This window comes from Octopus bimaculoides, chromosome 9 (genome assembly GCF_001194135.2).
Source record: "Octopus bimaculoides isolate UCB-OBI-ISO-001 chromosome 9, ASM119413v2, whole genome shotgun sequence".
Taxonomy (NCBI): Eukaryota; Metazoa; Mollusca; class Cephalopoda; order Octopoda; family Octopodidae; genus Octopus; species Octopus bimaculoides.
Genome location: NC_068989.1, coordinates 95,439,140 through 95,451,191, shown reverse-complemented (window position 1 = coordinate 95,451,191; position 12,052 = coordinate 95,439,140). Strand labels below are relative to the sequence as shown.

The following is a 12,052-nucleotide window of genomic DNA, read 5'->3' as shown; positions in this document are numbered from 1 at the left end:
AAACGTCAGCATTATCATCACTACCACTATCATCATCATCATCATCATCATCATTGCCATTATATTTTGCACCAAGTAATTTATTCAGAATGTCACATCTTGTTTTGACATTATCCAAGAAATTAAGAGATTTTTTTAAAAATCATTACATTTGAATCTTGCAAATATATTATAGAATTATGACTATGTAGGTATCTTTATGTGTACGTGCGTGTGTGTGTGTGTGCACTTTGCACACACATTGTCATCACCATCACTATCCTTATGATACTTTTTTTTCCCTCTTGTGCTATTGTACGCCAGATAGCTCTCACAGTGCCTCACTCTCCTTCATCCTCTAATATACATAACAATACAGAATCCCCCCCCCCACCCGTTTGTTGTGTGTGTAATGATTTGGGAGTGGGGAGCAAAAGTCAAATGGTTCTTACACTTGGCCACTTTAAATAACTCCACACACACCTTACTGAATAAAGTAATATTCTTCCCATTCCTTAGATTTCTTCAAAATCTTATCTTTCTGAATTTATGGTATAAAACTCTAATACAATCAAGGTTGTTGGTTAGACACACCCCACATCCTTTCTACCACTATTACCACCACCACCACCACCACCACCATCACCACTATTATCACATCATTCCTACATCCACATCACCAGCCTTGCATAAGTCAGACAAAATTCATTGGGGCAGGTTCTCTGCAGCCTGATGTCCTTGTTGTTGCCAACCCTCTCCTGTTTCCAAGTAAACATGTTATTTTCCCTAATCCTTCAAACACAAACAGCACAATGGACATGATTCCATGGAAAGTTAGAAATGAATGATACTGAATGCATGACAGGGACTCTTGTTTACAACTATTGCACTATGTCAAGACAAGCAGACACACTGACACACATATATGAACATATGCATGCCTGTGTGTGTGTGTGTGTGTGTGTGTGTGTGTGTAAAACAGTGTGTGTGTGTGTGTGTGTTTAACCAGAATAGTGAACAACTGATTGATTAGTTAATTAGATATTTAACCAATTGACTAACAAAGAAGAAGTGATATTGAATCAATGCATGTGTTATCAATATTAGTATAATGACCTTCCCAAGACAGTCTGTCTATCAATTCTACTCTCAAGGCTTAAGTCAGTCCTGGACTATAGCAGAAAACCATTTGCCCCAGATGCCCCAGAGTGGGGCTGAAATTAAAGCAGATGGATAATTGGGGAGACAACACACAAGGATAGGTTTTTCAATATATTAATAATTAAAGAATTTTTACTGCATTTTAGTTTAAAAAGAAGTAAATAATTTATTAAAAGAAATAATTGTTCATTGCATAAATTATAGGCAACTGCCTGAAATAAGAGGAAATGTCTTAAAACAGAAAAAATGATTTTATTAATGAACGTGATTTTTATATTTTCAATTATAACAAACAAGTTCACTTATTTTATTTTGATAATTTTGCTATTTTTTTTTATTACAAATGATGAACAACGATTGTTTCTGATTCAAGCATAAGGATAACAATTTTAAAGAAATGCATTAGAGATGTCATCAATCTCAGCACTTGGCTGCAATGAACTAGTCTTTGTGCTTCATGCCATTTCTGATGACAAGGGAGTGTCTGTAATTCAATGCTGAGTAAATATCTCAAGTAACTTTGGTCATAAAACACCAGTTGTTTTAGTACCAACACACACACACACACATGTGCACACACACGTGTGTGTGTGTGTGTATACCCAGCAAACTTCCGCACAGTTTCTCTCTTCTAATTTCCACTATCAAGAAGTCTTGCAATTCTATCAAAACTGGAACCCTTTCATTGTGAACCAAACCCCTTAAACATGCAGCCAATCCTATTTCAATCACTTAATCACTAATGTTGTTTGCTTTTTTTCCAAATCACATCACTCTATATTGAACCAAAGCAGTAATAATTCTTCACATACGATATATAAATATATATATATTTTTTTTTGTTCTAAAGGTGCCTTCTTGTAAAACTTGCTTTGTTACTTTCCACTTAACCACTATTTAACCAATGCTTTTTAGATGCTTACTGATTCTGCCTCATTTATTATTCAACTAATTCACTAATGAATTCTTTGTCTTTGTTTTTGTTTCAATTTTTCTTTTTGTTTATATCTTATAAATCTGTCATTCTCAAAATAGTTTTTCTCGAAAATTAATCATTTTTATCTGTCGTAAATAATTACTGTAGAGACTAAAAAACGACTGAGGTGGTACGAGGTTGCCATTCAGCAGAACTACCAACTTGTCGGATGTGGGTTCATATTCTCCACAACTGTTTTACTGTCCAATTTTCTCAGTATACCAGAACTCAGATACATTTATGGAACAAGTAGCAGATACTCTGGAGAGAGAGTTATTTGCTACAGTTTATATATTCAGGGCAGATGGGGCATAGGGTCATAATATTTCTCCTGATGGCTATAGTATCAAAAAAAATGAATGCTTGTTTTGTTTTTTAATTTGAGTGACTTGAAATTGAAAGACTCATCTAGTAACTGTATAAACCAAAATCATGACATACTCAGTAACAAAGATTAGAAGTTTTCTCTGCTGTTGGCTGCCTTAGATGTTATAGCAGTCATAGCAGCTGGTAGCACTAGTATCTAACCTTTGCAAGTCAGGGTTAAGTTGACACACACATTAAGGGGCGAATTTTCAATAGGAAGTCAAAACCAGTCATGGTGAATGGGAACAAAATGTCCTGAGAAAGCTCCTAATATTCATAAACGGGACCTTTAAAACTCTTAAACATAAGACATGAGCAACAAAGACTTCTGGGTCAAAACCAAGGAACAACTCATCAACCAACAAATAACAAGATGCAATTGGAAGTGAGTAGACCATATGTTAAGAAGGCCAGATGAGTGTTTGCAAAAGTAAGATTTGTTCTGGAACCTGAGGGGGAAAAGAAGACAGTTGAGGTGAGTTTAGAGGGATAGATGGAAGAGGAACTAAAAAGAAAAAGGGCATGGACCAAAAATAAAAAAAGAAAACACAGAACAGAACACCTCAAAATTACTATCATCACCATTGTCATCGTCATCATTTTTCACGCAATCTTTCCATGTTAGTTTGAGTTAATTGGGTTTTCACTTTCAGCATTTTGTGCTTCGACGCCCTTCTTATCATTGTTTTAATTTCATCTTAGAATATGATATATGTATGGTTATTATTTCAATGGTCTTGGCTAAATTTTTAGAAATTACAGGATCTTATTTCTGTATTCTTTCGATAATGTCTGTTGTTGTAAAACTCTTATAGCCCCCCCCCCCTCCAAATTACATTTCTTTGAAGCACACTACTACCCAATCCTTAAGAGAAATATTACAAGTTATTTACAATAATTGCATTATAATTTATTTAGAAACATGCAATATTTTCATTTCCTTTTTATAATTTCCATAATTTCCGATTTTGTACAAAACAATTTTTCCAATTATACTTCTTTGCAGTTTCTAAAATTTTCCATTCTTCATTATTGTTGTTGTTCTTCTTCTAATCATCATCATCATTATAATTTCAAGTCACAATCAAAAGTACTAATTGACAAACATTTTGTCATCTGTTCTTTTCTAAGAATTGCTAGAATCTTAAACCAAATTTGTATTCCATTTGATGCGTTAAAACATTCCTGATGACACTATTACAATAGTCTTTCTTTTTTTCTGTCGATTCATTTTCTTTCTAACACTTAGTGAAAAATGAAACTATTAAAAAGAAAGTCTGTAAAAGTAATCTTTGTTTAAGTTGTTAAAAATATTATTTTCTCTCATTTTTGTCCTTGAAAAACAATTACTGTTTTTGGAAATAGTTATCAAACCGTTTTGTGTCTCTATGTCCTACCTGTATATTTATCTGTTTATTTATCCATCTCACTATCTCTTCATCTGTGCATCTATCTTGATATTTAAAACACACACACACACACACACACACACACACACACACGTGCGCTGATTTAATACATAACTCCAATTCCAATGTAAAACAACATTATTCTGCAAACATAGTTGCAGAATGTATGAACATCCCAACTTCTGATTCCTCCTTCCCTAATAATATACAGCTGTATGTTTTGTGTAAGTAGATTATCCCCGGTTACTAGCAAGAGGGCTGTGTGATGAAGAAGTTCTCTTCTTGACCCGTGGTCCTGGCTTTGACCCATTGATCAGCACATTGGGCAGTTATGCAAGTAGTTTTTACTGTAACCTCAAGTTGACAACCTCTGAATGGGATTCAGTGCATGGAAACTATGCAGAAGCCTATTGTATATTTGCAGGTGTGTGTGTGTGTGTGGGGGGGGTACGTCTTTGAAACAACACTGCCAGTTGTACGAAAAAGGAAAAAAAGAAAAAAATAGCAATATTAGATCAGAAAGAATAATTTAGTGATTCAATGAATAGATATCAATAGGAAATCTATCAGACTGAAGTAAGTGATTGACTAAGATCTTTGATGTTGCTGCCCCAGCGAGGCTACCGTTCAGTGAATGAAACAAGCATAAGAGAAGAGCTCTCTGTACGTGTCTTTCTCTCTCTCTCTTTCTTTGCTCTCTTTGTATATACTCTAGTACTAATGTAGTGTGTTGATAGTCTATCAGCTGAGAAGTATATATGGTGAAGAATGAAAATTTGCTCTCTGAATTTGTATAAATTTCATGCTGTTTTGGAGTATTAATCACACACACACACACACACACACACACACACACACACACACATATATATATATATATAAACATAAACAGATATTAAATGATGATAGAGAGAGAGTGAGAGGGGGCATAGTTAGATAGATATACATATATACACCCATGCATACATATCTATACCTGTGTACCTACGTAATTCATATTCAGAAAATCCAAGCTTTTATCACTTCTGCCAAACGAATTGTGTTAAGTACTCTTTTCGTCTTTCCTTTACACTCTGATAATTGCAGGTATCTAAACCAACATGCACTCGTGTATATATATTTACATATCTGATTGTGTAGACCTGTATATACAAGTGTGTGTGTGTGAGGGGAAAGAGGGATAATATTCATGTGTTAAACAAGTATCCAATACATCATTTCAGTATTCTTCATTCTATGTAATCTCATTTGAGAGGACTGATATTTCCCAGCCACATTTAACTAATTATGTTTTATCTGAATGCATGTGTGCACATGTACATGTTACACCTGCCCAAAACATACAATAAAATTATTAATTGGAATAAGTAGCTCACAACAATTCAATTTAAATATTGTTTTTGTTTTCCCATATAACATATCAATATGCATTAAAGTGTAAACTGTAGATAAGTTTTTTTTCCCTTTCCATTAAGAATCAGCAATATTTTTGTATTCTATATTTTAACAGTGTTATGTTTCAACTAAAATTTCCTCTTGTTCTCTTGCAAACAGAGAATGGGTGAGGGAAGCTGATAGACAGATAGCATATTGCCCAGTCCTTAATTCTGGTATTAATAGCATATTCTTTATTGCAATCGATAATTAAATTTTTAAACAAAACAAAAAAAATAATAATAAATGTACCAGTTTAATTCCACTGTTAACTGAAAAGCTTTCAAAAGTTCATTTGACTATAAAATTAGGTTCTCTTAAATTGTCGGAAATAACAGATACTCTAATTTGGAAAATTATCTTATCTTTGTTCGCATGAAATATATAAAAATTATTTGCTTATACTTTACTTGTTTCACTCATTGGACTGCAGCCATGCTGGGACACCAGCATAAAAAGTTTCATTGATCACCAATACTTATTCCATTTCTCTTTTTGCTAAATCATTAAGTTATGGGGTTGCAAACAAACCAACACTGGTTTTCAAACAGTGAGAAACAAGTGTAAAATTCATACACACACACATATACACATGGCAAAGAAGTTCACTTCCCATTCCCATACTTTCGGTTTCAATCCCTCTACATGGTATCTTGAGCAAATGTGTCATACTTTGACCCCCTCTTTCACTATTCATTGACACTCCTACTATTGCTCATGTTGGGGTATGAGTAATAGTAGGCATAGACATGGTGAGGGTAGTGGTGAAGACAGAAGGAGAGAGAGAGAGAGAGAAAGAAAAAGAGAGGGAGAGAAAGAGAGATAAAGAAATTTAGGGAGAGTTGATGTTTTTATTAAAAGTAGTAGTGTTGATGGTAGCAGTAAGAGTAATAATAAGAGAGAGAGAAAGAGTGGGTATGTGAGAGAAAGAGGGACTGACCACTGAACTAACAGACTGAATGAACACATGCATTTAGCCTTTTTTGTAATGGTAATGGAGTGATAGTAATAGTATGAGCTGTAGTTGTGATAGAGGCAGCGGTGATGATGGTGGTGGTGGTGGTAGCCGGGGGGCGGATGAAGTGACAGTAAGTGATGTGAAAGACAGTGGTGATGGTAATGGAGGGAAAGGTAGTGAAGACAACATCCAGCCCACCATGTTTGTTCGATTATATGATCCATGTGAAAATCATGGTCCCAGAGAATCATTACTTTTCCATCCTCCTGCATGACTTTACTTGGTACATTCTCATACCAGTTCTCTGTCACTTCATTTTGGTGTTTATGGCATAAGAACCAATGAAGATACACACACACACTTTATTTCCAGCAGAAGTGGAATGGATTTCTCTTCAATCAATACCCTTCTCTGAGGCTCTCTTTAATCAATACCCTTCAACAATAATCATCTTTTCAAAGTCCATATACCCCTAATATCTTTTACTTATGTCCTGTTTATTAACTTTACTTATTAGCAAGCTAATTTTCTCTTTCTTCACACACAATAATCAAACTCTCTGTCTGTCTGTTCTCATTAAAGTCACTTCCCTTCAATGTTCTCTCGTCAGTGATCAACTTCATTATTCTTCTTCAGTACATTTCTTCTGCTATCCCAGAACAATTATTCCCCCCCCCCCTACATTTTAGCCACTTCCTACTTAAATCATAACCATCAATAACAAACTAATCTTTTCCTCCTTTTCTTTTTCTTTTTTGTTTTGTCACCAGAATTGTTACATTGGATTGGTTGTAACTTGTTTTCAACTGAAGTAATATTAATGAAACATAATAGGTGCCAGTGTGGCTATGCTTTCAGGTTCAGCCCCACTGCAAGCCAACCAAAGCCTTGTGGGTGGATTTGGTAGACAGACACTAAAACAAACTTAATGTGTGTGTGTGTGTGTGTAGGTGCAGATGTGGCTGTGTGGTAAGAAGTTTGCTTCCCAACCACATGGTCTTAGGTTCACTTCCTCCACTGTGTGGCACCTTGGGGTTTGCAAGGTGGTTCTGTAGCTGCTCGTCCATAATTCATCTCAGCTTTGTGATATTTAACAGTATTTATGTGAATAGAATATTTTCCTCAAATGATAAATGATGATAAATTGTCATTCCCTATTTACATGTTTAGTGTTTTGTTTTCATTGTTTGTCTTTTTTATTGATTGCAGTTGTTGGACTAGCTCTGCTGGAGCCCTACCTTCAAAGGTTTCATTAAATTATTTTGGTTCCTACACTTAAATCTGAGATACACTTTGTCTTTTTTTTTTTTTACCTTTAGAAATAAGAGTAAAGTAAAAACAACTATAAATATATTGAAATTGAGAATGGTGTTGTTAGGCATCCATGGTTAAAACATGCAGTTGAATCCATAGGTGAACCACTTCATGTCTGTCCCATCTAACTTTTATCAAGTCCTGTATTTAAATTTAGCTCACCTTTATGGAATTTTATAAGGTTTTCGTACTGAGTTTAAATCATTTCATTATGGCCTTGGTAAAAGCTCCCCTGTATGCTCGCCTCAAAAGACCTAAGAATCTGTAGAATCATTAGAAATTCAGCATCACTAGGATCCTGTTGACAGTACAAAACTACAGAACACAAAAACAATAATTTATCAAAGATTATATTATTGTTGCAGTTATTTTATTACAAGAATAGCACTGAATGCTTTTGGCAATTTGTCCAGGAAATGCTGTTATGAACTTTTTAATTTGTCAACATCAGTTTACAGTTCCATTTGTATAATGATGCCGCAGCATACATAATATATTAGAAATGCCTCTTAATTTTCCTTTCTCTGTCTTTCGTTTCAGGTATCGTGATTTTCCAAAGGTTGACAGTGCTCATCTTCCAGTTGAAACACACCGCAAATACTTATGTAACTTTCTAGGCACAATTTATTCAAATTCCTCAAGAGAAACATTAATTGAAACTTTAAAGTCCAGCCAACATGGAAAACAATGTTATTACAGAGTCCGTCATGAGTAAGTGACAATACATGTGACATTTACTACATAAATGTGTGTGTGTGTGTGTGTGTGTGTGTGTGTGTGTGCATGTGTGTGTGCATGTGTGTGTGTGTGTGCATGTGTGTGTGTGTGTGTTGAAAATGGAGACTATGGCTATTTTACAAAATTGTTTTTATGTTTCTGTTCTGACATTGATTTCTGTCCAATCTCATGTTTCCATATTCTGATGTGTAACAATACAGCTGTGCGTTCCTTTCTTCAGATTCATTTGAATAACGGTTCAAGTAATGGCAAGGGATGTTGCTGTTAGGTAGATGCATGGATACCTGTACAGTTAGCCCCCTTGAGACTGTGACGACTAATAGGGTGGACTGAGGGCAAAGTAAGGTATTGCAACCTGAGTGTTACAGCTCTAATGTGTTTATGGATTCATATGTTTACATGTGTTGCACATAGTACCTGCACATTGTGTGTCTGTGTATGTATGTGTGTGTATATATTCTTTTATTCGTTTACTTGTTTCAGTCATTTGACTGCAGTCATGCTGAAGCAACACCTTTAGTCAAAAAAATCAACCCCAGGACTTATTCTTTGTAAGCCCAGTAAACTGGGTTAATGTTTACTCTAGAGTTTAGAAAAAAGTACTTTTCTCTTCTCTTAAGTTCAAATTCAAACACTGCCAGGTTCAATTTAAGTGGCCTTCTTCAATGCTACAGCATTTTCATCAAAACGATCTTTGTTTCTATACAGAGCAATGTCCACAGCTTATACAAGATAAATTTTTGATACTTGTATAGAAATTTGCTTGAAATCTGCATAAAGGTTTGCAATAATATAGAATAGGCTAATTTACTTCTCCAAACACAGAAATTTTATGAATGCAATGAAAAATTTCAGGGTAGTCCCAAACTTTTGGATGTTAGTGTGTGTATATATATATATATATATATATATATATAGGTAGTCATGGCAGATACTGGTGTCATGCAACTGGCATCTGTGCTGGTGGTACATAAAAGCACCCATTACACTCTTGGGGTGGTTGGTGTTAGGAAGGGAATCCAGCTATAGTAATTATGCCAAATCAGACTGGAGTTTGGTGCAATCCCTCAGCTTATCAGCCCTGGTCAAACTGTCCAACCCATGACAGCATGGACAACGGACATTAAATGATGATGATAGATGATATATATATATATATATATATATATATATATATATATATATCCAGCAGTTCAGTAATATATAATTCTTATGTAGTTGAGAAGCTTGTTGTCAACCAAGAGATCTCTGATTCAGTCCCACTTTTTATCACCTTGGGCAAGTATATTCTATGAAAGCTTTGTGAATAGATTCAGTAGATGGAAACTGAAAGAAGCCCATCACATGTGTGTGTCTATCTTTGTCTTGACATTACATGATGATTGTAAATGAACATCACAATCATAGAAGTGATGTTGTTTGATTCCAGTTTTCTTTGAAAAAATATGTCTTGCCATGTGAAGTACCCCCCTGCCTGGATGTCGGTGTAAATTGGTGACAGGAAGAGCACCCAGTCGTAGAAAATTTGCCTCAACAAATTCCTTCTAACCCATGCAAGCTTAGGAAAGCGGATGTTAAATGATGATGATGACAATAATGATGATATATAATTTTGTAAAGAAAGAAAAAAATTCTCTATATTCTTTTGTATGACATTTCACATCTTTTATTATTAAACTCTCAATATTCACATTACTGGAATATTTTTGTTTTAATATGAGGATTTCCTTTCATCATGAATAACATTTATTCGTATTAGTAAACAGAATTTATTCACTCAAAAATTAGCGCCATTTCTATTTTCTATTTTTGTTTTTTGTTTTCACTGCTATTGTTATAAATATAAGTATGATAAACCAAAATCGAACTGTTCATATATGTTTCTGAACATAAACCAGAAATTATAGCTCTGCCATGTCATTTTCTTTCGTGTTTCTGATTAATTTCCATAACAAAAACTCTCAGAAGTATTTATGGGAAACTTTAGAAAAGTGTTTGAAATATAGAGCCTAAAAACAATGGCGTTGTGTTTTTTCCATTTATTCTTAAATAACTTATGGCTATGATTGCTTTCAGGTTGATCAAATGGAAAATTCTTTGTAACGATTTGCTGCTTAATTAGTAACAAAATCATTAAACATTCTCCAACGAATGTGGGAGAATGTTAATTGGTATTAGTGATTGTTACCAGCAATAGCTTTTAAAAAAAATTTGTCAATAAATGGAATAATTTACGTTTACTATACGCACGTGCACACACATATACACACATATTTATACACTCGTACATATACACATATGTATAGCGAATGTATGTATGTTCTAAGTTGTAGGGCAGAGTTTTGCATTGGGTTATATCTTCTGAAGGAATATTATTTTCCTGAAATCTATTAATTTTTAACTCTACACTGAAAACTGAGAGTAAATACTCCACCAAGAACTGCAGCCGACCCTGGGCAACGTTGCTGATTAGAAAAACAATTCACTTAGAGTAATTATGTAAACTAGTAGACATTTTGGAACAAACGGTTTCCAAGTAAATAAAAAATGTAAGATTAAAATTTTGCTTCAGGTTCTGTGGTTGCTTTTGTTTTTATGTGCATTTTTTATGAAGTTCAATTTGAATCATTTAAATTGTTTAAAAACAATTTTGAGTGAATCAGTGTTTTCTGACAAAGTAAAATCTTTTGAAAGTAAATTATTCCAAACTGAAATATGGGTAATTCAGGCATTAATAAAACCTTGCAGGGTCAGTTAGTATGGCTACAAGTGTGTGTGTGTGTGTGTGTGTGTGTGTGTGCGTGTATGTGTGTATTTTATCTTATCATTCATTTTCGAAAGTGCTCAAGATTCCATCCCTTAGACACCAAAGAAGCACATTAATAATGGAGAAGGCAGCTGCTTCCACTTGAGCTCTGCATTCCATGTATCTTTATGAACAAGGAAGCTAAGGAATTGGCAATATTTCATTTTTACAACACATGTATTACATCAACTGCCATGAGGATAAGTCTGCTGTCTGTCTTGTGGTTCCAAGAAATCTAAGGTCTGGTTTTTTTTTTTTGAAACCTAGATTCTAGTAAAAGAAGGCTACAGTGGATGGCCAATTTCACTGTTATATTTCTGGTTTCTTTGACTTGCAGTGAGAGAGGTCAAACCAACTGAAGTTATATCAGGGCTGCAGTAGGCTGACCGAGGCCTCACCATATTCTCCTGCATGCATCCCACACTACCTTTCTGCTCATTGTATTTCAACACAGCTGGATTTTCTTTGCACAGTCCACTGGAAGTCCAGTCTTCAGACAGGTTGTGTACCAACTGCTAAAGAATCTCATGCCTATTCTCAACCTGGTTTAGCCAACCTGCTGATGTCATTGCTCAGGAAGTTGTGTGCTTCTGCTTACAGACAGGTTTTGCAGGCACAGATGGAAGCTGGGAACCAAGAGCCAATAGCTGTCTTGGAAAAGGAACTGGCAGAATCCCCTCCAAAAGTACTGCCCCTGACACTCCATATATCCTAAACCCTGACCTTATCCCTAATTGGCTTCTATGCTTTTATTTTTCTTCACCCTTACTTTTGCTTTATTTATTCTTTCTTTTTTATATCCATATTAGGACCTCCTTGCTTCCCACTGCTCTAAGCCTAATAAAATATCACCTCACCCTACTCCAGCCTACCTAAGAACCAGTCTAGCAGACTCTTATCCCCCCCCCCCC

General features: G+C 34.9%; 1 protein-coding gene across 2 annotated transcripts in view; it reads left to right on the top strand.

The window, feature by feature from the left end:
* Nucleotides 1–12,052, top strand: part of LOC106874473 (ribitol-5-phosphate xylosyltransferase 1) — a 427,968-nt gene that overhangs the window by 393,883 nt on the left and 22,033 nt on the right. For both annotated transcript variants that reach the window (XM_052970898.1, XM_052970897.1), the window contains one exon: nt 8,138–8,308. In XM_052970898.1, coding sequence (XP_052826858.1) covers nt 8,138–8,308 — 171 coding nt within the window. The remainder of the gene's footprint in view (nt 1–8,137; nt 8,309–12,052) is intronic.